At 42.1% G+C, this 27,685-nt stretch overlaps 1 protein-coding gene across 1 annotated transcript in view; it reads left to right on the top strand.

Annotated features, from left to right (window-relative positions):
- Positions 1–2,936: 2,936 nt before the first annotated feature.
- Positions 2,937–27,685, top strand: part of LOC135094585 (MYND-type zinc finger-containing chromatin reader ZMYND8-like) — a 31,879-nt gene continuing 7,130 nt past the window's right edge. Inside the window, exons 1-12 of the mRNA XM_063994815.1 lie at positions 2,937–3,107; positions 7,636–8,078; positions 11,594–11,769; positions 16,602–16,686; positions 17,535–17,715; positions 18,331–18,464; positions 18,802–18,917; positions 19,309–19,405; positions 19,712–19,895; positions 20,196–23,320; positions 23,766–23,915; positions 25,664–25,732. Of these exons, the coding sequence (XP_063850885.1) occupies positions 7,671–8,078; positions 11,594–11,769; positions 16,602–16,686; positions 17,535–17,715; positions 18,331–18,464; positions 18,802–18,917; positions 19,309–19,405; positions 19,712–19,895; positions 20,196–23,320; positions 23,766–23,915; positions 25,664–25,732 (4,725 nt within the window). The 5' untranslated portion in view covers positions 2,937–3,107; positions 7,636–7,670. The remainder of the gene's footprint in view (positions 3,108–7,635; positions 8,079–11,593; positions 11,770–16,601; positions 16,687–17,534; positions 17,716–18,330; positions 18,465–18,801; positions 18,918–19,308; positions 19,406–19,711; positions 19,896–20,195; positions 23,321–23,765; positions 23,916–25,663; positions 25,733–27,685) is intronic.

Genomic DNA, 27,685 nt, shown 5'->3' with positions numbered 1-27,685 from the left:
TAATAATGTGTTTTCAGAGTGTTAGTGATAGTTTAACAAGTATTCAATATTTTTTGACTTTAGTAGCAGTTTTTTTTTTTTTTAATGACATTTCATTTCAACGATAGCAAGTATTCTACAATATCAATAGGAAAAGCAAGTGTTTCAACTAACCGTAGTCATCTTTGTGGCCTTTGAAAATTTGTAGGAAAGAACAAGCTTTCATAAAAAAAATAAAATAAAAAAATAAAAAATCCTCAGAAATAGAAAAACACCAAAAATAAGATAACAATAACAAAATGATAATAATGATAACAACAACAACAACAATAATAATAATAATAATAATAATAATAATAATAATAATAATAATAATAATAACAATAATAGTATTAATAATAATAAAATAGATAAGCTATAAAGTACATTGGAAGAAGCATGTGTGATAGATAAGTCAAACATTTCTCTTTATTATCATCCAGTTTATAGTTAAAGCATGTTATTAAAAAGAAAAAGAAAATTAAAATAGTACAAAATGTTTGTCTTCGCTTGTGTGTGTGTGTGTGTGTGTGTGTGTGTGAGGTTCATTAATATTCCAGGCAACGTGCTTGTTTCCTCCTGCCTTAAAGTTCACCTGTTGACAACTACCTATTTCATAAAGCACTCACTCACTTACTCACCCTTCCAGTTCTTATTTATTTTTTTTTATTATTATTATCTTTTTAATTATATTTTGTATTTTCATCCATCGGTTTACTTTCCTGCTCTTATTACAAGCTTTTCTATCACTATACCATCCTTGTGAACATTATTATCCAAGCTTAAGCGCACATCTATACCATTCTAGCTAGCTCTTCTCTCGCTAACTTCGATCTCTATTTTATTTTACCTTTGCTAGGTTAATAATGTCTGTTCTGACGTACGCTATATCCTTATTTCACACCATTCATCGCTATTTTTGTCCTTTGGTCGACTAATAATGGCTGTTCTGACGCGCCATATTCTACACCGTGCAGGCTTTATTTTTCCCGTTTCCTTCTTCTAACGCTATATCCTTAATTTGCATCTTTAATCTCCATTTTTCCCCCTTTGGTAGTTTAATAATGGCTGCTCGCTTTACAGCTTCAATTTCCATTTTTTTTTTTTCCTTGCTCGATTAATAATGGCTGTTCTGGCGCTAACTTCTAATTAATTTCCTCGCCAGAATTGCTGTAGTGTGTTCTCTAGAGGAGAGACAAACAGATGACGCAGGCGGAGCAAGAGGTTAATATTCCCGCGACCTTGAGATCTTGAATTCCTGAAGGCGAAGTAGTGTGTGTATGTGTGTGTGTGTGTGTGTGTGTGACAAAATGGTACATGCAACTACTGATGACTTGATAGCTCAATGTTGCGTATTACACTGCATGCGTCTTTGGTTTTATGATACTACTACTACTACTACTACTACTACTTCCAGTACGTACTCTCTCTCTCTCTCTCTCTCTCTCTCTCTCTCTTTGACAGTAGCTTTTCTTTTAGAGCTTCTTTCACCTTTATATAATAACTAGATATAATTATAGGCTACATATTTGCAACATGACAGCAACTTTCACACATGACTAAGCTACAATAATAATAATAATAATGATAATAATAATAATGACAATAATAATAATAATAATAATAATAATAATAATAATAATAATAATAATAATAAATCATAGGCAATATCATCCAACATTCATAATATACATGACTTTCTTAATCTACCCTCTTCCTCGATCAATCTTTCAACCCACCCCTCGCAATCTCATCCTTTCCCCAATCTGTATTCTCCTGCCAACACTCTTCTTCTGACATTCTTCGTTCATCCCTGTATACATTCCTTTAGTAATATATAAGCTTTCTTATACCTCCGTTGTACATTTTTTTTTTCATCCCTCTATCTATTATTCGATTAATATTTCATCCCGTCTGTTACTTCTAATATGCTTCTTTCGTTCTTCCAACATGTATCACTCTAAATCTATCATTTAAAACTCTTCTCTCATTCTCCCAGTCCATTTCTCTCCCCATGTTTGCAAATATTCTCCTTTCTCCTTTCTCCAACAACAACATAAACGCACAAGTAGAAGCAGGAACCTTGCCAAGACCACAAAACATGATTCCTGAGTCACGCCTCCTCTACCAACCATTCCCAGTCTATTCTAAACACTCATATTTCACTCCCCAATCTATCCCCATGGGCTGAGACGCGAAATAATGGACAGGAAAGTAGAAGCAGAAGCTTTGCCAAGACCGCAAGACTAATACCCCCATTAAGGAGACGTTTCTATGAGGTGGGCTAAGGCTAAAGCTGGACAGGTTGAGAAGATGAAAGGGTTCTGAGCGAGGGCCTGGCCAAACAAGACAAGGCCCTCCCACTCCCTCGTTTTATTACCACACGCCAGGAAGAGGTGAACTTTAACCCACCACGCTCGTGTTAGGCATTAGGGATCAGGCGGTCATTATAACCCCACGCTACGGATGACTAGGTGCATTTGTGAGCTGTAGTAAGGGATGTGTGAGCTCACTGACTCGCTCTCTTTCCCTCTCTCTGTCTCTCTAGGCAGGCACACAGGAGATCGAAGCGGCCAGCGGGGATGACTGTAAGGCCTAAAGCACATCAGAACCTCACAGACACTCGCCCTTATGGAGTGTAGCGCGAGGAGGGGTGCTAGGCAAGAAGACCCCCCTCCATGGTCCCCTCTTAGTCCCTCTCCCCTGCCTGCCTCTCACCCTCTCTCTCCCAGTCCACAAGTGTGATCATGGCGGATGGGTGCGCGTCCCTCCTCGCCAGATAACTTATAGCTTCTCCCAGGTGCGTCCGCCACATGGAGGGACGGAAAACACTGTGGCTTCAGTGAGCGATACACGTGAGACGAGTGGGACGTTATGAGGAAAAAGTAAGGATGAGAGAAGAGGACCTCGAGTGAGTCCCCCCTCCACCAAGCTTGTCTGGTGGAGTGGGTCCTTGCCGCCTCCAACCACGGGCCTTTACACGCTTTATAACAGTCCACCCTGCACTCTTCCACTACCACACTTCCCATGGTACTCTCCTTCTCCCGCTGCGGTGTGGCTGTGGTGTGGTGAGGCGCTGCAAGCTTGTGGTATGGTGTGGTGGGCGGTGAGGGGGCCGAGGAGGGGCGGGAGGGGGAGTTACGAGTGTTCAGGGGGACAGTTGGGGGTGTTTTGACTTGGATGGAGGGATGATGTGGTGACATGCTCTTGGGTGGTGGCGTGTGGGGGTGTGTGGTGCAGGATGCTGGTGGTAGTGATGGTAGAGGGGGGGTAATGCAGATGGAAGGGTTAGGAAGGGATCAGGTATAAGGCATGACAAGGTAAACAGGGATGGCTTGTGGTGAGTGCTGCATGTTATACTATCGTGGGTCGTGGTAGCTGGAGACATACGGTATGGAAGGATGGAAGGGGTTAGGAAATAGTCGTATAATAAGTAGGGGAATTAATTAAATGATGACATGATGAAGAAATGGTATACCTATGAGGGTGCTGCAATGTTATGTATAGAGATTATGCATTAAGATGAACCAGGGAATGACTTGGTATAAAAGGGTGGAAAGGGGTTAGCAAATAGTCGTAGGATAAGTAGGAAGATGATTTCAATGATGACATGGTGAAATGTATCTTTATTAAAGGATGCTGCAAGGTGATGTATAAAGATGCATTGAAGAGATGAACTAGATATGGTATAGCAGGTAGATAGAGGATAAACAGGAAGAATAGGGGGTTGACAAGATAAGAATGATGATATGAGATGAAGGATGTGAAAGGATGCTACAGGATGCTGGGGGAGATATGCAAGTCAGGGGAGTGATAAGGGAAATGAAAGGATCACAAAATAGTGAAATATACATACAGCAAGTATACAAGACATCAAGAAAGGGGTTGTGCTGGTGACACTGTGATGAGGGATGCTGAGAGATACTGCAAGGTGCTGGTGGTGGTGGTGGTGGTGGTTGAGAAAGGCAAGTTAGGGAGGTGAGATGAGATGGACAAATATGAAGTGGTTACAGATGAGGAAGGGTATGTTACAGGAAATTAGATAAAATGAAGTAGGTTAGGGAGATGAGTTACAGAATGGAAGAATAGGAAAAGATTACGAATAGGGATAAGTTAGGTTTGGTTATAGGAAATAGAATGACAAGCAGAGGAATGAGATAAAATGAAGTAGAGAATGATATAGTAGTAAGTAGAAGGGCTAGCAAACAATAAGACATAAGTAAGGTCAGGTTAGGTCAGATTTAGGGAAAATAGAAGAGTGGCAACAGAAGAAAGTTAATGAAAATGAGCTAAATAATGAAGTAGGCTTTTAAGTAGCATATGTCCAGCAGGGGTGAGCAGGTGGAGAGGTGATAGCGCAAGGGGTCATTAGCAGGTTTGTCAAGGCAGCAGGCAGGAAGGACTGACGAGGAAAAGAGGTGCATAAATTCATTCATTGCCACATCTAGATTTTGCCTGTGGGTGGTATTAGGAGCACTGACATTAGATAAGGAGATAATAGGGAGGATCTATTTCTGTAGGAGTTTCCGTTTTTTTTTTGCTACAAAACTAGACTCTATTTTGTGATGCCTAACATATTCTTCACTTAAGACTATTTTCAAACGTTTTAGCATGTTATCTTTATTTTTAAAAGGCTGTTATGAAAGTTAATAGGATTTTCAAGAATTATCTAACAAGGATTCTATACCATTAGTAGAGAAAAGTGCCCATGAGAATACAACTAATTATAGAACATTTCAAAATCTGGCCCTTAATTTTTTATTTTTTTTTTTTGCTTTGTGGGGCAGGTTGGTCCAGTATAGTGCGTAGTTTGCTGTTGAAGGTCTGTGAGTTGAGTCCAATCTAAGGGCAGTGTTTGTTCAAGAGGGAGAGGTGGTCTGTCAGGACCCTAACAGAACCATATGGTCGTTGCTGTCTGGCTCAGGGAATGCTTCACTCACCACACTCTCTTGCTTTGTTGTTTTGCCAGTGTTGTGCAGCTCAAGGGGACATCTCTTGTGACCTGATAGCTTCACTGACCTGCACTTGTGTCAGTATTTGAGGTTGTGTTAGTTTGTGTCATAGAATCATTAGGTCTGTCAGTTTGTTATACCAATTGAAATTCATTTGGACAGGATATATAGTTAGTAATGCTAACTTTTTATGAGTAATATTCAGTTTATCAGACTTTGAAGAGTATGGTTGCAGTACATTTAGAAAAGGTACAATAATGAGAATGACAGTCTTTATGAGAAATTGTCAAGTGTGATTGAAATGCATTTGAAAAGGCTTGTGATACCAGTGCTTCCATTAGTAATTGCTTAGAGATAATATGTAATGTGGTGATGGTACATGGTTAGTGAAGACAGTAGGTATTTTATTAGTAAATTTTGAATAATTAGGGTTTGTGCAGTGCTAATAAGATGTGGCTGTGAGGGTGTCAAGAGGAGGTGGTGTTGAGAAGTGTGCATCACTAAAGTGTGTTCAGGTGGTGATGTGGAATATCAGACAGTTTTATGGTCACACAACACAACAACACTCGGCAGGACTTTTATTCCAGTACCATCTGCAACAGGGAGCCTTGGTATTATTCTGGAGATGACAGCATGGCGATACTTATGCAGAACTTGTATTCCTGTAGATGTGACAGAGAGCCTAGATAGTTTGGTAGAGATAACTGGGCAGAGATATTGTGTACTGGTTATGTTCCTGCAATGAAGCCCTCTCTAGTAGATTTGTAGAGGCTGTGACAGAGAGCTAAGGTATTGTGGTAGAGGTGAGAGTGTATAATGCCTAATGAATGAATGGGCAGAGATGGATGTTTGTTAGTTATGCCCATGCAGCAGTGTTATATAATGCCCTTTTAAAAGCATATCTGTACAGGCTGTGACAGAGAGCTAAGATATTATGGTGGACATGTGGAGTGTAAAAGGTTTGATTGAGTAGAAAGGTTGTGAATTGACTGTCCCTTCCACAACAAGGTCATGTGTTGGTGTGATTGACTGCAATTGAGGCAAGTTGTGCATTGAAATCCCTCAAGAGCCCAATGAACTAAGTAGGCCAAATGGTGCTGCAGGTTAGATCAGATGGAAAGTGAACATTTAAGTAATAGAAACAAGGCCATGAAGATGAAGTCCCTGAGAGTTTAGGATGTGTATTAACTAAATATAATGCCACTTGATAACCTCATAACTTTTCTTACTGGATGAAAAATAAGGACCTCAATAACTAAAAGTATTAAAGTTTGCTAAGAGAGAGAGAGAGAGAGAGAGAGAGAGAGAGAGAGAGGAAAAGTCTGTATATCTAAAAAATAATAACTTACTCATACAGAAAACAAGCCAATAAAGATAACTAACTGCAAGCTTTATAAAATAATAGAAGGTTAGGGTGTTGTTGAGTGGCATCAGCATTACTTTATAAATATTCCTTAGTGTGGGTGATGGATCTTGGGGTGACTTTACAAATAGATTACAATACAGGTAAATGTCATAACAGAAGTTTTTGTTATCAGTATCAAGCAGGGAAATAATCAGTCTTGCAGTGTCAATAAGTAATGGGAGAAGTGTAAGTTATGAGAATACATTAGAAGTGAATAATACAAGTGGTAGTTGGTAATGATGAATAATAAAAACAACAATAAGTGGTGCAGTATGAGTCATCAGGAGCATAGGAAGTGTAGTTATAAGGAATAAAACTACATTAAAGTAGAAGTGAATGATGCAAGAAGTGGCTGGTGTTTTTTGTGTCATATTTATCAGTTAGGAAGGGTGGTGCAGTGTTAGCCAGTGTGAGTGGGCAAGAAGTGCATGCATAAATAGAAATCACTGTTATAAGAAGTGGTTGATAATTATGTTTGAGTCGGGAAAACAGTTGTTGGTGCAGTGTTGGTGGGCAGGCAGGGATGCATCAGACACAAGTGGGCAGAGTGGATGGAGATAAGCTGGCCAAGTCATGAGGGCAGCACAGAGTGTGTTTGCACTGCACCACCCTTGACACCCTCAGCATAGGTTTTGCACCACTCAGGATTCTGCCATTGGTGTTTAAAAGCTTTATTGAAGCTTAATGATGCTAGTTTGTGAAGGGAGATTGGAATAAATAGGTGTATATGATAACTTGTAATGTATTTTCAGATGTATTCAAGGTTGATGAACTGAAGACTATTTTCTGCTTTTGTCTTGTAGGATTCTAAAACTTATTTTTCTTGGAAATTATGAATTATAGTATATATTAGACTCATATAAGTCATCTACACAATGATAATTTTAATGATAATAATAATAATAATAATAATAATAATAATAATAATAATAATAATGGTAATTTTTGCCTAGAAGTATAGATATATAATACAATAAAAAGGAGTTTCAGTAGAGAAATAATAATAATAATGATAGTAATAATAAAGATTATGATAATGATAACAGTAGTTTTGTCCACAGCCATAGTCAGCTTAGCATAGAGATGTTGACGGACTCAGGATTAGAGTAATAAATATGAGTGTTAATGAATGAAATAAGAAAAATCTATGACTATTTACAAATTAGCCTGAGGACAGTAGTACACAGTGTAGTGGTGGAATAAGGAGTGCTGGAGGGATGGTGTGGGTGAAGACTGACGCGTGTGACTGTCGCCTTGCAGAGAGAGCCGGCAGGTGTCGCCCTAAATGCAGGAAGATGTCAGAGTTGAAGGCCGCCCTTGAAGACGACTCGACTCCCTCCAACCAAGACACTGTGTCAGAGGAGGATGACAACCTCAGCGACCTGGAGTCCCACACGGGAAGCGAGCGGGACGCCGCCTCGGAGGCCGGCTCTGAGACTCCCTCCCTCTCAGATCGGTCCAGCCAGCGTGCCTCCCGGTCCGCCTCCAACACCCCCACCAACACGAGGTCCACGCGCAGCAGGGACAACCCAGACTTTGTGGCCAAGCAGAAGTCCTTCATGGCAAAGGTGCAGGCGGCCACGGCGGGTAGTGAGGGGGCCATGGTGAGGCCGGAGACACCGGGCAAGAGGAGGAGGGACGGCAGCGCCTTCACCTCCTCCACCAAGAAAAGAAAGCTGGGCAAGACAGACAATAATGGTCAGGTGAGAGGACAAGGTGGTGCTTCATTTGTTTTTATGATTCATCTTGTGTGTCTGCACAGTGCCTGGTCAGTGTCTGCCCTCACCTGCTTCCCTTTAAGACCATGGCAGGCTGGTACTACTGGCTACTTATTACTCTCAACACAGATGGCTGAGGATGCACGGGGAAGGGAAATGTTACCTTATCTATTGCTTATTGTATCAGCTTGTCTTATTCATATAGAGAGGAGGAAGCATATTAGGTCCTAATGAAGGTATTGTTTAAAAAGCATAAAATCCATTTACTTCTCTTGTATAAAAGACCTATTATCTAGATAGTGTGTAGTAATATCCTTTACCATTAATTCAGATTAAAGTGTGAAACCCAGCATATGGTAAACTTTTCAAAATGGAGGAAGGAATAAAATTTGGAAGGTGAATAAGTAAAAAGCCTGCTGAAAAAGAGAGAGAGAGAGAGAGAGAGAGAGAGAGAGAGAGAGAGAGAGAGAGAGAGAGAGAGAGAGAGAGAGAGTGTGTGTGTGTGGCATGACACAAGGTACAGAAAATAAGGGAATGCTGTCATGTCACAATGAAATGCAGTTGAGGATGTTTGAAAATAAGAATAACTGTGTTACCTTCACTGTTGTAGTCTGCTGCTTAGAGGCTGAAGTGTTAGGGAGTGTGTGTCTGCTTAATCTATCCATCTACTTATCTGTATGTTTGTATATCTGTTTGTCTATTTTTATATTGTATATCCATCTATATTAGTTTGTTTGTATATTGTGAATCTATCTACCTTCCTTCCTTCCTTCCTTCCTTCCTTCCTTCCTTCCTTCCTTCCTTCCTTCCTTCCTTCCTTCCTTCCTTCCTTCCTTCCTTTCTTTCTTTCTCTCTTTCTTTCTTTCTTTCTTTCTTTCTTTCTTTCCTTCCTTCCTTCCTTCCTTCCTTCCTTCCTTCCTTCCTTCCTTCCTTCCTTCCTTCCTTCCTTCCTTCCTTCCTTCCTTCCTTCCTTCCTATCTGTCTATCTATCTATCTATCTATCTATCTATCTATCTATCTATCTATCTAACAATCTAGCTGTGTATCTATCTATCTATCTATCTGCCTACCTACCTGCTTATCTACCCACTCACCCACCTACCTACCTACCCATGTACCTACTTACCTACCTATTTATCTGTCTATGCACCAGGCAAGCATTCTTACAACATAAGGCTAGCCAAGACCAGTACCCCCAACAAGGAACACTCTTAACACACACTAAGGAGGGTAAACATGGCAGACTAAACACATTGTGAGCCTAAGGATGATTAATGAATAGTGGAATGCAGTGAGTTGTGAAGGTCAGAGAGTTTACAGACTTTGGAGTACTCATGGTCAATACTGTCACTGTGTCTTGCTTGATGTACACTGTTTGACTTAATATTAGTTAGTCAGTAGTGTGGTGATGATACTAACATTCTTTTTTTTTTTTTTACTGCAATTTTTTGGGCCTTTGTTTTTTTTTTTTTTTTTTTTTGGTTAACTTCTTTTGTAATTATTATTATTTTTTTTAATCTTTACATTTATTCTTGGTTTCTTGGGAGCTTCTTATGTGTGCTTTTACTTTTTTATTTTTTTTGGGGGGGACTTTAGTACAGATTTTATTTTTGGGGGGACTTTTTGTAATTATTATTATTTTTTTACCTCTTCTTTGTGCTTATTTATTTATTTATTTTTTGTCCTTTTTACTGATTTAATTATATTTTTTAAACTTTTCTTTGCACTGATTTTATTATTTTATGGAAACTTTTTTGTAGTTATTCTTTTAGAACCTCTTCTTGGTGGTAATTTGATTTTTTGGGTCCTCCTTTGCACTGATTTCATTATATATATATATATATATATATATATATATATATATATATATATATATATATATATATATATATATATATATATATATATATATATATATATATATATATATATATATATATATATATATATATATTTTTTTTTTTTTTTTTTTACTTTTCTTTGTACAGATTTCATTATTTTTTTAGGACACCTCTAATGATTTTATTATTATTATTTATTTTATTTTTTTTACCTCTACTGATTTTATTGTTTTTGTACTGATTTACATAATTATTTATTCTCTATATGCTGTTAGAGCCCCTTTTGTATCTTATCCCTGCAATGAGACCAAGTTTTCTTGTGGCTGCCTTCCTTCAAGTGGATGTCAGCTTGATATATTGATAAATAGATAGATAATGTTTTCTAGTTGATTCCTTTTATATCTACATTTTACTAGTTACTTTTATGGTGAATGCAGTTTTTACAAGTTCAGGGAGGGAAAAGTACCACCAGGGTGCATCAGATGTAGGAGGCATCATGTGTGTATCTTTATATCAGGCAAACATGCATGGAAAGATAGGTAACTGAGACTAAACTCCCACATGCACACACTCAACAAACTTACAAGTACTGCCTATCAACTGCAAGAACTGTGATGTACTAGTATAAATCATGACAAGCTTGATAGGGTTGTTGCCTCTGAGGAACATCCCTGGCTGGTTATTTGATGTTTTTCTTTGATAATCACTCTTTTTCTTTCTCTGACAGTACTTGTATTTTTTCAATTGTGGGTCCTGTCTTAATAAATCTCCTTTGGGTTGCTGCCACTAGGGATCACCACAGTAGATCATCCTTCTCCAATATGCTCAGGTCTTCTGTGCCCTCCTGTCACACCCACCACTTACTCTTGCTAAATATAGGAGGAAATTGAGTTACCGATTTGATACAAAGGGCAATCTATCGTAGGCTTGTAATTCTCTATTGTAAAGGCTAACAAACTGAGAGATCCTTATTGCACTGGCTGCCTGATTACACTACTCATCACCAACTTTTAACAGTAGAGGTGGTAGGGCAGTACAGCACAAGTCTCCTCCCCACCTACCCATTGTTCCTGTTGTGGTGCTTTTCATGCTCCCTGTCTATGCAATGTCTCTTCCAAGCTGTGTCCCTTGTTCCCTATCTTTCATACTGTTTCATACCTGTCTTTCCCTACTCCATCTATACTCCCTGTCTCCTTACTCTGCCTCTCTCATGCACCCTCTCTCCCTCAGTACTCCTTTCCTCTCTCACTATCTCTCCCTGCTTCCTATACTCCTTACATCTTAATACTTTCTTACTCCACCCCTTTCCAGACTCCCTCTCATCATTGTCTTCTGTAGTCTGACATCCACACAGTCTTCACCCATCATACTCCCTGTCTTATACTCTGTTCTGTCTCCTATACACTTGTCACTGATACAATCTTCACACTTCATACTCCGTCTTGTACTCCTCTGTTGTCTCTCCTTGTTAGTGCCAAGTCATTAGGAAGCCTCAGAAGGTTGATGAATTTATGGATGGGGATGATAAGTGTATAGAGGAACTGCCATGTGTAGGTCTGATGGCTTCTTGCAGCTTCTATTTTCTTATGTTCTTATGTTATTATACACTGTCACTCATATAGTATTCACACCTCACACACGTCTCGTCTCTCCCCTCAGGACTACCAGAACGACAATTACTGCTGGGAATGTCATCGGGAGGGTGTGTTCATCTGCTGCGAGATGTGTCCCCGTGTGTTCCACCTCAAGTGTGCTGGCATGGAGAAGGAGCCGGAGGAGGACTGGGCATGCAGCGAGTGCCATGCGGTGATGCAGGCCGAGAACACGGAGAACCGGTGAGTTGGACAGTGTGTGAGTTGGTGCATGAGTATGTTTGTTATTCTTGTGTGTGAAGGAAGGCAAGGATGCAAAATAGAGTGGAGAACACAGAGAACTATTGAGTTGGAGTTAGTGTATGGGTGTGTCTGTTATTTGTATGTGTGAAAAAGACAAGGATACAAAATATGACTGTGTGTGTGTGTGTGTGTGTGTGTGTGTGTGTGTGTGTGTGTGTGTGTGTGTGTGTGTGTGTGAAGGAAGACAAGGAGACAAAATAAGTGTGGAAAACTTAGCTATGTTTTTGCTTTCTACAAATTAAGAAGAGATTGTTTGGTATTTTGGCACTGCAATGAATATATGTTGCTCTGACAAGGGGACTTAATTGTGTGTTTATGTGTATATGTGTGTTTAGTTATAGTGTATAGGGTCTATTTCTGTCCAGCTTTTCCTTCAGTTGATCCACACTCTCACTCTATGTCTTACTGTAGTTATATCTATTTCTGTGAGAGGAACTATACTTTAAATGTGTGTGTGTATGTATGAGAGAGAGAGAGAGAGAGAGAGAGAGAGAGAGAGAGAGAGAGAGAGAGAGAGGGAGAGAGAGAGAGAGAGAGAGAGAGAGAGAGAGAGAGAGAGAGAGAGAGAGAGAGAGAGAGAGACTGTTGAGTTGCATTGCAAGAAGCATTCCATTAAGCTAAGTTATTTAAGCAATATTAGAATGTAAATAGGATATGCTTGTCAAGATGAGAGAAAGCTAATGAGAAAACTGTGAAATAACACAACAGCACCCTACACTGTCATGAATTTAGGAAGAATTAGTTATGAATTATTCCTCCCATTTGTTAAGGTTATGGAGGTGGGGATGGGAAGTAATGGTTGAGAAGGGAGGAAGCTAATGAGAGAGATGGCAAGATAAGCACACAACATGCAACTCTCTTCCCAGAGCTGAGAGGAATCAGTAATCAGTATTTTTTCCCATCATATTCAGAGGGAGATGCATAGATAAAGTAAAGCATTATTCCCACTAACTGCTGTATTGGGAAGAAAGTAGTATATTGTTTGGCCAAGATGTTAGTAATAGTCATGATAATAGTGAATTGAGCAAAATGTGTTTCAGGCACTTATGGCAGTAAAGAAAAAAATAAAATAAAATAATAAGTTGGTAAATAAACTATATGTTTATATTAGATGAATAATCAGAAGTATAGATAAAAAATGTATAATGTTGGATATGGAGATGAGCATTGAAGTGTGTGGCATTAAGGAAGTTTTAGTCATGTTTATATTTTATGAATATTTAGGATTTATATTCTCAAATCTTGTTATCTGAGCTACTTAAATATGCTATGATGGGAATTTTTTCTGGTTTTCAATGGTGCTTTCATGATTCTAGTGTTTTCAATAGTGTTTTCATGATTCTAGTATTTTCAAGAGTGTTTTCATGATTGTATGGGTTTTCAAGAGTGTTTTCATGATTCTAGAGTTCTTCAATAATGTTTTAATAATACCAGGGGTTTTCAAGAGTGTTTTCATGATTTGAAAATTTTCAGGAATGTTTTCATGGTTCCAGCAGTTTAACAAAGGTTCAGCACTATTAATGGAAGTGTTGTTATCAACAGGCCCTGAAGTTTGGACAGAGTAATAGTTAAAGTTTTTGTCTCTTAGAAACACTGATAAATGGACCTGCCTTGAGGATCTTGTGAAGTATGTTAAAGACCTTGTAGTTGGAAAAAAAAAAGTATTTTTGAGTGGCTAAATAGAGGCATCATAACATTTTAATACAACATTATTTGCATGCCATTGATTACGCTTTGGAGAGAGAGAGAGAGAGAGAGAGAGAGAGAGAGAGAGAGAGAGCATAGTGGCAAAGAGGATTACGATGCTAAGACGGGATTGGATTAGACTTTAATAAGCTTGGATCCATACTATAGCGAGCTGTAGTGTGTGTGTGTGTGTGTGTGTATGTGTGTGTGTGTGGTGTAAAGGTGTTGTATTGTACCGTTCTGGCGTGTTTTGCGTATGTCATCTATTCTTGTTATTTCTCTTATTGTTTCCTATCTTTACTATCTCTAGTGTGTTTTCACGCTTATTAGGTTACATATTTATATTGCTAGGTTTTCTCGCCTTGTGTGTGTGCTTTCTTGTCAATATGTGTTTTCTATGTGACCTTTATGAGTTTCCTGTTGTCATTACATGCTTTCTTTTCATTGTCTTCCTTCATATTATGTAAATGAACACACACAAAAAAAATTGTGAATGACAGTGTTAATAGATTGTACATTGGGGTGGTAATGTTATTGTTGTCATGTCATGCTTTAAAAATCTCAAATGTGTTATTCCGCGTTGTTGCTTGGTGTGTGACGCCGAGATCACTGGTGTCAGTAATAGTCCCGAGTTACCAGGCATCACCCTCCTGTCCTCGGGATAATGTGCATACGTACGTATTCTGCCGCATTCTCAAACGTGCCGCTGTTTCAAACCAATATTTAATAGACTCGAGCGGAAGTTGTTTTGACTTTCGAGGAGTTCTCAAAATTGTAGTAGTAAACTAGCTAGGGTTATGTACCGTAGACCAGAAAAAAAAAAAAATCCGCCTAATCATCAATCTCGGTGCGAAACCTTTGTTGTGCATTCATGTGAGGTTATGATGATCTGCATTAAGATGCTGTGGCTGCGAGACTTGGTATTGCTGTACTCGTGTAGTCTGGCAGGAGGAGGGCGAGTTTTGAGCGGTCACGCCGGCAGCTGCCAGCTACGCAATCAACATGACACCTGAAGCAACCATTACAAAGATTGTGAATTCAGGTGTGTCGTGGCCTTGGAAGAAGCTGGCGGCCGTGCAGAGAGGGGCGAGCCACGGCTTAGGTCCCGGCCAAGGCGGTGGATGTTAACGAACAGCGGGATGACGCGGCCAGAGCGATGGAGAAGTAATTAAGGTGGCTGGTCAGATGAATACTGCTGAGTTGTGTCCGATACGTTTGGAGAAGAGTTGCTCAGCAGCGAGTAAGGAGGCGTGGTGCTGGAGGCCGAGGGAGGGACTGACAGAGGGAGGGCGTCGCGCCAAAAGCCCAAGGTAGCCATGTCGCCGTACCCTGCAGCGCCTCCCTCCTAATATTCCCCGCCTGCCTCCCCCCCCTCTCATCCTCCCCCACCCCTTAACACTTCCCACGGCATCCAAGCCGCCGCTTTGTGTGGGGAGCTTAACGCAGTGTTGAGGTCCACACCGTAAAGACCCTGGCGAGAGGAGAGATCGTAAAGGGAGGGGAGGCGGCGAGGCGGGGAGGATGAGGCGGGCGGCGGGCCCGTGGTGACGGGAGGTGGCGCGGGAAGTACCTCCTCTGTGTGTTGGAGGTGGCGGCGGCGGTGCGAGGGTGGGGGTGCGGGGGCGCCTGCGGCCTCACCTTGCGGCCGCTCGAGATCGATGTGGCAGCCTTGACCCTTGATTGATCTGCCTGCAGTTAAGGGAGGACACTAGTGGCGGCCTGGACCGTTCTCGTAGTCTCCGTTTGATCGCCATTCTCCCTCCCCATCCCCCGTTGTCTTGGCGGCCTGCCAGCGACTCCCCCATTGCTCCTCCTTACTCCCGCCCCCTCCACTCTCCTCACAGCCCGCATATTTATTATACTCTGGAATAAAGCTTGCCTCATCCCCTTACATGGTTCGGGCGAAACTGGCGCAGTATAGCTACATATATACCATAAATATTGGCCCGATCTCACAAATGCCGCTCCATCCTTTCATCCTTACGGTAACTTTTAAACGAAGCCCTCGCCAAATGGCATACTGTTATTCCCCCCATTTTTCCCGCGTCGGCCTCGTGGGTGAACACAATAAGCCAGGGGGAATCCTATTATAGCGGTGGATGAGGATGTATTGAGGCGAGGGAGGGAGGAACGGAGGCGAGGCGCGAGGTCGGGGTGAGGCAAGCGGGAGGAGCAGGAGGGAGGCGGACACATACACACCATTACCCCACCTCGCCCCCCTTCCTGCCTTGCCCCCAACCCCCCGTTCTCCTCCTTCCTCCCTGTTTCTCCCCTCCCCCCATGATTTCTCCGTCTCACTCGCCTCCCATCCCTTGCCCCGGGGGTCAGAGAGGCTGACAGGGGCGGCCGAGCGTGACTTCAGCTAACCCGGAGAGAGCGTAGAGGGATAGAGAAATGACCAGCCATTCCGATGGCTCATAAACCAACCCTCTCTCCTTTCTCCCTTCCTGCCCCTTGTTTTATTGTGTTGTAACTCTGATGTGTTTGAGGATGGATCATTACTCTGGCTGTGGTAGTACCAATAGATGTCATCGTGGATAAAATTTTGCGCGTTGACAGGCATAGTTTCTTGCATTCCCATACTAGCTATACATGATTTTTTCCGTATTCTAAAACGCTTTGATCTTTCATGTTTTTCAAAGAGTTCATAAATAGTCGGATTGTCGTGGGTGCTTTTCTCATTAATGGTGCAGAATTCTTGTTAATCTAATCACTAGAATAATGAAAACACCCTTGACAAGTAATGACTGCCACTAGAGGCTGCTGAAAGTAATGGCGATAGGACGCCAAGACGCTTGAGTTTGTGGTGCATGCCTGGAGGAACATTGCATTACTTGAGGGTAGGCAGGCTATAAAGTGTATTGTAAAGACTGTTTTGGCCACGACCTAAACACCAGTTCATTGTCCTGTTAAGTGGACTAACTTGTTTTTACTGCAATAAACAAGTTTCCATTCTCCACTCCCCGCCCTACTCGCAAGGATAGTAATTAAGAAGCGTTATATTTAATTTATGCTGTATTCTATTACAGTATTCAGTTTTTTGTGGAGGGTTATCATGTGGTTTGTTCATTCTTTTCTCTGTCCAGGTCGCGGTCTATGCAACTTATCTCCGTGGAGCAGCTGTGTACCCTGCTCAAGTATGCGCTCAACAGGCTCAAGACCATGGCTGGGGTGAGTGCTGTGCCCGTTATCATAGTTATTAAAAATGATAATCGTTAATAATATAAAAAGATAATAAAGGAATTTTAGATAAATCAGTTCAATTAATATATATATATATATATATATATATATATATATATATATATATATATATATATATATATATATATATATATATATATATATATATATATATAAGATGATAATGAAATCAGTAATAATGTTGATGATGGTATTACTACTACTACTACTACTACTACTACTACTACTGCAGTGGTAATAGCTGTAATAGTAATATGTTCTTTACTTCATCTATGGAATACGGAAAAGAAAAAAAGGATGCTTTGAACTAGACTGGACCCTAAATTGATTCAGCTTGTTTATGTATTGAGAGTCATGAGGTGTTGTGTTCAGACAGTTATGGCTTGAGTGTCCTCTTTGCACACCTCTCACTGGTGTTCACTATGAGGAGCTTAGCTGTGTAATCAGGGGAAGCTTCAAGACTCTTCACTCTGACTTGCTTATGGACTTTATTGGCCATCACCTTTAATGGGCACCTTTTTTTTTGTCAGCTCATGTGAAAATTGTTGGCTTGGTGTTTGAAACCCTCAATTCAGTTAAGTTTTGTTGGCCAGATCCTCTCTTATGTGAAAAGTTATTGGCTTGGTGCTTGAGATCATGACAGTTTGTTGGCTTGTTGCTTGAAACCCTCAGTTTGATTTAGTATTGTTGGTCAGAGGCCCTCTTACATGAAAATAATTGTTGGCTTGGTGCTGGAGACCCTGACAGTTCAGTTTTATTGGTTGCTCTTGTTGGCTTGGTTCTGGAGGCCCTGACAGTCAGTTCCTCCCTACCAGATGGAGCCATTCACCAAGCCGGTGGACACCACAGAGTTCCCAACATATGAGGACATAGTGGTGCACCCGGTGGACTTCACTTCGCTGGAGCGGAACATAAAGAGGAAGTTCTATGGCTCCACGGAGGCTTTCTCGGCTGATGCCCGGTGGATTGTGCATAATTCTGTGATATTCAATGGAGGTGAGTGACTGGTAATTGGCAGGTTGATGTTTATATTTAAGTGTCTGTCCCTGCATCTCTTTTCCTTTTCAAATTCCCCCAATCATCCTTGCTGTTTCCAATCCTGATTTCTCTTTTTCCTTCTCTCACTTTCCTTAGCCATCCTTGCAGTTTTCAGTCCCCACATCTCTTTTTCTTTCTTTGCTTCCCTCAGCCAACCTTGCAGGAATGTTTGCCTGGTGCGCCCGAATAGATAGACACACAAATCAAGTGAATGTGAATGGTTTAGTTTTTTTTTTGGTTTTGAGCACCCAGCTACACTGCCACTGTATTTAAACACAGAAAATCCAGAAGACTTAGTCCCTAGCATTTAAAATCAAAGGCTTCCCAACTTGTATTATGTAATAAAATGTGATACAAATAGCAGAGGACATATTTCACTCTGTCACTAACTAATGTAATATTCTACTTTTAATTTATACACAACTTTTTTGGTAGTTACAGTGGTTAGTGATAGTTCACATAAAGTAGTGTTGTCCAGCGAGGTAAGAATGACTGAGTAGTGTATTGGTGTGTGTCATCCTTTGTAATACTTTATAATGATGTTCCTGACTGGTGTGCCTTCCCTGCCTACAGCTAATTCCAAGGTTTCTTCAATGGCTCGCTCACTGGTGAAGATACTAAAGCAGGAGATGAGTGAGATAGAGACTTGTCCTGACTGCTACATGAATGCTCACCAGAACCCTAAAAGCTGGTTTACAGAAGTGTGTGTAAGTAATGCAGACTGGTGTGTGTGATTTAAGCCAGGTATTTGTGTGGTCTTACCTGCCATTCTCAAGATTAAGAGCATTCCCCTTAAAATTAAAATTATTCTTAAATCTCTGATCATTAGTGCATCAACCTGGAGTGTCATCTCTCTCTTAATGTGTTTGAGTTAGGCTATAGATCAAGATCAAGAGTTTTCCTGAGGATCAACAGGCATGGCCCAGGAGAATGCCCAAGCCACTTACAGCATGAAGATCAATCATTGTTCTCAGACCAGTAATGATGTATTTGAATTTCTCCCTGTCGGTGCATTAATATCAGGGTATCCTCTCTCCCCCTCAGAGGTCAGCTCATCCGCTCATCTGGGCGAGGCTCAAGGGCTTTCCTTTCTGGCCAGCCAAGGCTGTCAAATGGAAAGATGGCAATGTTGATGTCCGGTTTTTTGGTCGGCATGACAGGTGAGTGCTTGGTTTTCTCATGTTGTGTTCTTGATCGCTCAGTGGAGGGCCCAGGCTGGGAGAGTTCTATGTTCATTAATCAGGTTGTTAGTGCTGAGTCAATATTGAGCTTAATAGAAGATTGGATGAATTAATGAATAGAAATGATAGTTGGATATAGATAGATATCTTTCATTCAGAGAGTGTCATGTGTTGATCTGCTGGTTTCCTGCAGCTTTCCTTATTTTCTTATGTTTTAGTGGTATATTTGAGCCATCCCATGTAGGATTGCCAACCAGGTGTATAGATAGGTAGATACTTTAGTGACTCGTATTTCCTTTTGCTATGTAAGAAATGTGGTGTATTGTGTACCGCTGTTATTGTGACATGTTGTTTTCTGTTGGTTCCACAGATCGTGGGTGCCCATCAAGGAATGTTTTCTATTCTCTGAACAGATGCCAACTCCCCTTAAGAACCGCAATAAAACCCTGGAGGCTTGTCTGCAGGAGGTAAACATTTGACAACATTCCCTTTAACTTCCTGGTAAAGGATAAGATGTGATTTTCATTTACTCACAGGAAATGCTAGTGTGTGTAAGTGTGTTGGAGAATAGAGAGCTTGAGCTAGACTCTTGTGGCCCTTGTCTCCACATCATTATTCATCCAGTCCTTCCTTTGATTGACACACACACTTCTTACTTCAGTCACTTAATCCTTGAGGCCATTCCAAATGTCTACTTGTGTGGGTAAAGCTACATTTCATGATGTTGCTAAGGTGACTTGGTTTTTGCTTATTTCTTTGTCTTATTCCTGCAGGTAAATGAACACATTGCCAAGCTAAGAGAAAAGTTTGGCAAGTTCAAGTACGCTCCTCACCGCATCCAGTTCAACCCTTTAGATCCCGACCAGATTAAGATAATGCTGCCAAACTACAAGGGTCCTGTGCCTCAGAGGGTCCGTCCCCAGTCCAGGGCTCTCTCCCGCCTCTCTGCTCACTCAGGTACTGTGCCTGCTTGCCTCTGGCACTGGGAGGAATGTGCGGTGAGGCCCTTGACTGCTGGCATCAGAAGATGAGAAAAACCTTGCTTGTCTTGAAAGTTTTGTGTGAAAAACTTAACTTTTGTATATCTGATTATAAGAAGATAGGCTGTGACTGCTGTAAATGTATGGATGGGTTTTGATTTGTGCACTAGTTGTGTTGAAAGATGTAAAAGGATACCAAGAAGGAAGTAATGAATTATACATTGTAAAATTGACACATATAAATCATGCACTAATGCTTCCTTAACTTGACCTGCAGATGACGAGACGTCGTCCATCGCCTCGACAGACAGTGCAGGAGGCATGCGGCGCGGCAGGAAGGAGTCTGGCACCTCCTCTGCCACACAGGGCACTGAAACAGAGACCGAGGTGCCGACCCACATGCCTGAGGCTCTCCGGCACAGGAAGAGCGGCAGCAAGTCCCCGTCACAGGAGAGCGAGGAGGTGAGGAGACGAGAATCCAATCAGGAGAGAGAGAAGAGCAAAGAAGTGCCGTATTCGGAGGACGAGAACCTCACCCTCAGTGCTGTCTCTCTCAGACCAACAGACAAGGCAGAGGAGCAGGAGGATGAGGAGATGGAGGACTGTGGCAAGTACCCGGGCCAGAAATCTTCGCCTGACAACTCAGATATGGAGGAAGACGAGGAGGAAGAAGGGGAGGAGTGTCACCAGGAGGAAGATGAGAGCTCCTCCTTAGTAAATGGAAAGTCCCATGCTGTAAAGAATGAACCAGGAAGTGAGGAGGAGGCGGAGGAAGGGGAAGGAGGGGAGGGCAAGGGTGAAGGTGGTGGTGGTGGTGGTGGTGGCAGCTCAGACGGAGAGGATGAGGAGATGGCAGCTCCTGCAAGTGACAAGGATGGCAATGAAGATGAAACAGAAGAAACAATGAAGAAAGACATCAAGGAGGAAGGAGAAGAGGAGGATGACGATAATGATGATAACAAAGAGGAAGAGGAGGAGGAGGAGGAAGATGAGGATGAAGAGGAAGAAGATGAGGAGGAGGAGCAAGAGGAGGAGGAGGAGAGTCGGGATAAGAAGGAGCTCGATGAAGATTCACAAACAGAAGTTGCTGTGAAAGTTGAGAATAATGTTCGGTTAGAGGAGTCAGTCATTCAGAAAACAGTCATTGCAAAGAAAACGGAGGACAGTTGCATTGGTGGAGAAAATGGGATGAGGTCTGAGAGAATACCAAGTAGGGAGAACACAAACAAAACTGTGGAAATGAATGAAGTGAGAGACGAAAGGAAGGTAGAGGAAAAAATCAATGACACTTTAGAAAAAGCAACTTGTGAAAGGCAGGAGGTGAAAGATAAGAGAAGGATAAGCTTAGATAAAGATGAGGAAACAGTCACAAATAACAGCAAGGTTAATCCCACTAATGAAGATGATAGGAAAGAGAGAACGAGTGAGAATAAAGTCATAGAAATGGAAGAAAGAATAAAAAGTGAAGTGGAGGATCAAGACTCCGATGGTGATGATGATAATGATAATGATGATGATAATGACAACGATGAGGAAATGAATGAAGAACCACTCAAGGAAAAAACTGTGATACCTGAAGGTGATGAGGAAAAAAATGAAAGTACCAGTGAAGGTGAGAGTTTAAGTGAGAGTAAGAGGAAAGAAAAAAGTAATGATAAACAGGAAAGCAAGGAATGTGACGGTGACACTAGAGAACAAGAGAAAGAGGCAACGGAAAAGACAGGAGTGGATAGGGAGAGTGAGGACGAGAGTAGAATACAAACAATGGACAAGGAAACGGAGGAAAGGAGTGAGAGAAGTGAGAGGAGAATGGACACAAGTGAGAGTAGTGGCAATGCAAGTGGCAGCGACCAAATGGAGATTGACATAAAGAAGGAAATGGAAGTAACGAGAGAAGAAGAGGAGGAGGAGGAGGAGGAGCAGGTGGAGCAGGAGCCACAGAGACAAGAAGAAGAAGCAGAGATGCCCGAGGAACAGGTGATAAAGGAGGAGATGGACACGAGTGAAGATTTTGAGCGTAGAGAAAGTGTCATAAGAGAGAAGGAGAGGGAAGACGCAGAGGAGACAGCCCGGAACTCCCTGATGGACGCAGTGCAGCTCATGAAGACAATGGGGACGATAGCAATAACACGGCTGGATGGGAAGAGTCTGGGTGACCGGACGAACGGGGACAGCATAACGTTGTCGCGGAAGGAGACGCACAGGGCGGAGGAGAGCAGCGAGGAGGACAAGAGAAGCACGGGCGAGGACGCCATGAAGAACTGCAGCAAGAACGTGTCCCCGCCAACCACAAAGGAGGTAGAGAATAAGAACATGGAGCAGCACATATCATCCCTCGGCTGCAGCGTGAGTGTCACCAAGGCGGTGGAGAGAGACAAGGACAAGGATAAGGTCAGAGAGAAGGAGAGGGAGAAGGAGAAGGTGAAAATGCCCTCAGGAGTTGACACCACCAGACTCAGTCCCTCCATCTCCATCATTCCCATGTCCGGGGGAAGCGAACGCCAGAAAGCCAAGACCACCACGGCCCCCTCCTCACCCGACGCCACCACTGCCGCCTCTTCCACCACGTCCTCCCACAGGAACACATCGCCGTCAGTAGGCCACAACCTCCCCCATAGCTCCCCCTCCTCCCACTCACAGCAGGCAGCTCCCACGCGAGTCTCCTCATCATCCAGCAACTCCCCACAGGCCAGCACGGCGAACCTCCCTCCACCCCCACCACTGTCCCATCCCCAGGCACCCCCCTCCAGCAGTGTGGGGTCTAGAGGGGTGTTTGGGCCACCTCCACCAGGGTCCATCAACATGGCGGGTGGGCGGGGACCCATCATGACCACTCCAGGGATCAGAATGGTGGGCGGCGTGGGGGGTCCTGGCATGATGGTCCCGGCGAGGATGCCAGGCGGCCCCCCACCGCGTCACCTCCCTCCCGAGGCTGGCCCCTTGTCGGCACAGCTGCACAAACACTCACAGAAGCTGGCAGAGGTGATGCGTGCCACGCTGGAGGACATCCTGGGCGGCCTGGTAATGACTGGGACGCCTGAGGCTCGTGTGGCAGCGCTGCAGCTGGAGCTGGAGCGCACCAACTGGCGGCACCAGCAGGAGGTGGCAGAGGTGCGGCACAATGCTGACGTCATGCTGGTGGAGATGCGAGCGAACTTGGAGGCGGAGAAGCAGCGCGCGGTAGATGAGGTGAAGCGGCAGATGGAGGCGCAAATGATGGAGGCGCGGAGGCAGATGGAGGTGCAGATGATGGAGCGGCTGGCCGAGGTGCGGAGGCAGATGGAGGCAGAGAAGCAGCGGGCAGTGGAGGAGACCAAGCGGAAGCAGTGGTGTGCCAACTGTGGGAAGGAAGCGCTGTTCTTCTGCTGCTGGAACACCTCCTACTGTGATTACCCCTGCCAGGTGTGTGTGTGTGTGTGTGTGTGTGACAGGAATCTTTTTAATGACTATATTGTAAGACTTTCTCTTTGTCAGGTGCTGAGGGAGTGGTGTGAGTGAGTGTGAAAGTTGTGTGCCTTGTCTTGGCTATCCTCATTATGGGGGAGAGCCTTTGTATATGTATGTATGTATGTATGAGTGTGATAAGTAAATTAATACTGTGTGTGTGTGTGTGTGTGTGTGCGTGCATGCGCTTCCTACACCTTCAGTATGCCTGTACTCCTCCTCCTCCTTCTCCTTCTCCACAACACAAAACTAAACAAAAACACTAGACATGCCCTTGAAGCACACACACACACACACACACACACACACACACACACACACACACCATTCAGTTCACATCAACAGAAACCCAGCACAAACATCCACCACATCTCTTCTCACTAACACCACATCTTCCTTCCAGCAATCCCACTGGCCCCAGCACATGTCGGTGTGTGGCCAGAACAGCGATGGTGGCGGGGGAGGGGAAGGCGGCCCAGACTCCATCAACGGGGAGGCCAGTGCTCACTCCTCCCGGGTCTCCACGCCCGTGCAGAACCTTGTGACAGCTCAGGTTAGTCTGCCACTCCTGTTTTTGTGCTGTGTTGTAATCAGTGAGGTTTTGATCTTTACCAGGCTTGTTGTTGTTGTGTGTAGTGGTAGTGTTATGATCAGTGAGGCTTTGACTTGTGGGTGTGGGAATGTAGTGTGTTGTGTATTGTGAAGTGAAGATCTGCTCTTACCTCATGAACCACTTGCATGTGCTCTTCTGCCAGTTTTCAGGCAATTGTCCTCTTCTATCATCTTCCCATGGCCAGACCACTTCATTCTATCTTTTCTCTATTTGATGTCAGAATTCCTGGTCTAATTTTTTATTCTACTAACCATCCTGCTTTGTGGCCCTTCACCTCTTCACTTCTTTACATCAGTTTTCACTTAGCTGCCCTCCTTCATCCTCTTTCCATGGCCAGACTAGCTCTTCCTGTCTCTCCATGATAAACCCTGCTGTAGTTTTTAATTCATTACTAACTTTCCTGCTTTTGGTTTCCTTTTCTTCTGGTTACTTGAATTGATGCGTTCATTAATTTTTGAGAGAAGGCCTCCTCTTGTATTTAATTCTTCACTAAGTCTCCTGGTTTTGGTGTTCTTTTTCTTCTATTTTTTTGATTGGTGCATTTATGAATTCGGTTGTATCTTACTCTTGTGTCTAGTAACATCTCTGGATCATTCATCATGTGCATCTTTTTTGTAGAGTTTCATACTTGATTTGAGTGAAAAATTGAATTAGAGTGAGGTGTGACTAGTATTCCTTGTGTTGAGTATGGACTAACTAATGTATGGGTAGATGGAACACTCTTTTCTATTAGTTCATGTGAGGACCAGATGGGTTTCAAGAGGGGAGTCTCAAAGCACCACCAGGAACAGGATGTGTGACCAATATATCATGTGTTGAGTAAAGATTAGTTAACATATAGGTAAGTGCAAAATTCATTACTATAACTTTAATGTGAGGGCCAGATGGGTTTCGAGAGGGGAGTCTCGAAGCACCACCAGGAACAGGATGTGTGACTAATATATTGTGTATTAAGTGATGATTAGCTAATTACTGAAAGTTTAATGTGAGGACCAGACGGGTTACAAATTATCTTTTTTTTTTTTTTTTTTTGGCTCTTCACCGCCTCACCAGGAATAGGATGTGTGACTAACATTCCCTGGGTTAAGTAGTGATCAGCTGATGTGTAGGTAGATGCAAGATTTGTTATTCTTTCTCAAGCTTCATGTCAGGACCAATTAATGGATTTCAAGAGGGAAGTATCAAGACACCAGCAGGACAAAAGTACCTTGTCAAATTAGAACTCTTCATGCTGAGCTTTTCTATAGAACAGGAATGAAGTCACCTGTTGATCTTATTCTTGGCTTCTGTTCATATATTTAATAAAATTCCCTGTGTAATATCAGGATCTTAAATATGAAAGCTTCACTTAATAATATTTATGACTGGATTCAATACCAGATGATGAGGAAAAAAAGTAGAAGTGAGCGTATTAGACAGGCAACACACAATTTAGTCAGTTATAGTTTATGTAGGTGGTGCATTACTGTTGTGTGTCTTGCTTTCCGCTGCATTAGAAGCATTAGAAGGGCATTGGTTTCTTTTGGTAGTGTATTAATATTGTTTTACTCTCATCAGTAGTAGAATTATTATAAAGCTACCACACAATCAAGTTAAAGGCAGTAGTAGAAACATTAGGGCACCACAGACAGGCTAGTCAAAGTCCTGGTTCCCTTGGGTGGTGTGTTAATGCTGTGTTTCACCCTCAGCAGTATGTGGAGGATGATGGTGGAGTGGCAGCTTTAGCTGAGGAACACAGGCGGAGAAAAATGCGTGAGGTTAGTGTGACTTCTCTTGTAGCCTCCTCTTAACTCTTGTTCTGCATTGATGGGGTGTTCTGCATCTTGTCTGAGGGTGGTGGTGGTGGGTTAATGGTCTCCTCATGGGCTCTTCTTTTAGTTGATCTACCTGTTTTTTTCCTTTTTCTGGGTTGGTGGTCTCATCAAACTCTATTTCCTCTTCTTCCTTTAGTTCATGTCCCTGTTTTTATTTTTTTTCAGGGTTGATTGTTTCACTAAACTCTTCATTGACTTTTTCTTTAGTTTATCTGGTTGTTTTTATTTTTTCTTGGGTTGATGCTCACTAAACTCTTTATTTCCTCTTCTTTGTTTAGTTCATTTGCCTGTTTTTAGTTTATCTGGGTTGATGGTCTCTAAACTCTTCATTTCTTCTTTTTTTAGTTCATGTGTATTTTTATTTTTTTCTTGGGTTGATGGTCTGACTAAACTCTATATTTACTTTTCTAGTTCATCTACCTGTTCTATTTTTTTCCTCATCAAAAGGTTGAGGTTTAGTCTTGTTAGTCGTATTGATTTTTATTCCTCATAATTAGGAAATATAGATGTTTTTTTTTTCTTTTTTAAAATTTTCTTTCTTTCCTAGAGTTTTTTTTTTATATATATCTTAGTAAGGGCCATTGAAGAATTAGTCTCTTACTCATCCTTTTCTCATTGCTATTCTGTTTTCATATATGGTATGCTATTCTTCATTAAACTATCCAGTTTTTGCCTGTGCTATCCTATCATTCATTCATTTTGTCTGTTTATCCATGCTGTCCTATTCTATGTTTGTCTTTCCTGTCCTTTTCCTCACACTGTTTGATAGTGTCACCCTCACTTGCTGCCCTGTAACACAAACAAATCTGCTGGTGCCTGTCCTTCTGTTGTGTTTCTTCATATGTGCATGTTATCTGTGAAATGTCTTGATTTTAAAGTGCACATCATCTATTATATGCATGATTTTATTTTATTTACATATTTTTTTTAAGGGATGAAATTTAACGATTGAATTTTACGTCCATCTTTTATATGCATGTTATCTTATGTGGGTGAAGTTTCTGGTGTGAGATATACGTTTACTATGTGGTAGCTGCATGTTATCTTGCAAGATTTGAGTCAGTGATGTGTTATGTGCAGGAGGTGTAGGTTGTGTCAGGTAAGTGCTAGTGTTCTGGTGCATGCATGTCAGAGGGTGAACATAAATCTGGGGACATACACACCACTACTACCTTTCTCTGGTTTACAAATTCTATGTTGTTAGGAAGAGGTATTATTATTTGATCCCTCTGTACAGCCTCCTAATAGCCTCTTGGTAGCCTACAAATAGCAAATAAACCTGCCTAGCATCCACATTCGCCTGATCTCAGCATGGACAAGCCAGGCAGAGAGGAGAAAAATAAGGAGAATAATCTAATACAATAATAATAATCCCTATCTCTAACACAGTGGCTCCAGTTGCTAGCTAGGAATGAATAGACTACACTGGATATGTGTTACTACTTTCTCTCAATGTAAACTGATGCTCTTGTGTGTAGGTAAACTGTCATCACTCTCCCTTCTATACTTCTTCTATAGTGTTCATTGACTTGCATATTCTCCATGGCTCCAGTTGCTAGCTAGGAAGGAAGACTACAGTGGATATGTGTTACTACCTTCCCTCTTAATGTAAACTGATGCTTGTGTGTGTAAGTAAGGTGTCATCACTCTCCCTTAGCTCACCACTACTTCTTCTATTGTGTTCATTGACTTGCATCTTCCCCATGGCTCCAGTTGCTAGCTAGGAAGGAAGACTATAGTGGATATGCTCTGTTACTTCCTCTATTAACTCCAACTCTGATGCTTGTATGCATAGGTAAGCTGTCACTTCTTCCTCTCAGCTGTCTGACTGCTCTCTCTCTCCTCAAACTTGAATTAATGCAAGTTTAGAGTATAATTTTAAGATGCCACTGATGT

The sequence above is a fragment of the Scylla paramamosain genome, chromosome 46 (genome assembly GCF_035594125.1).
Source record: "Scylla paramamosain isolate STU-SP2022 chromosome 46, ASM3559412v1, whole genome shotgun sequence".
In the NCBI taxonomy this organism is placed as follows: Eukaryota; Metazoa; Arthropoda; class Malacostraca; order Decapoda; family Portunidae; genus Scylla; species Scylla paramamosain.
The sequence above is the reverse complement of the archived record's forward strand: the minus strand, read 5'-3'. Positions and strand labels throughout refer to the sequence as shown.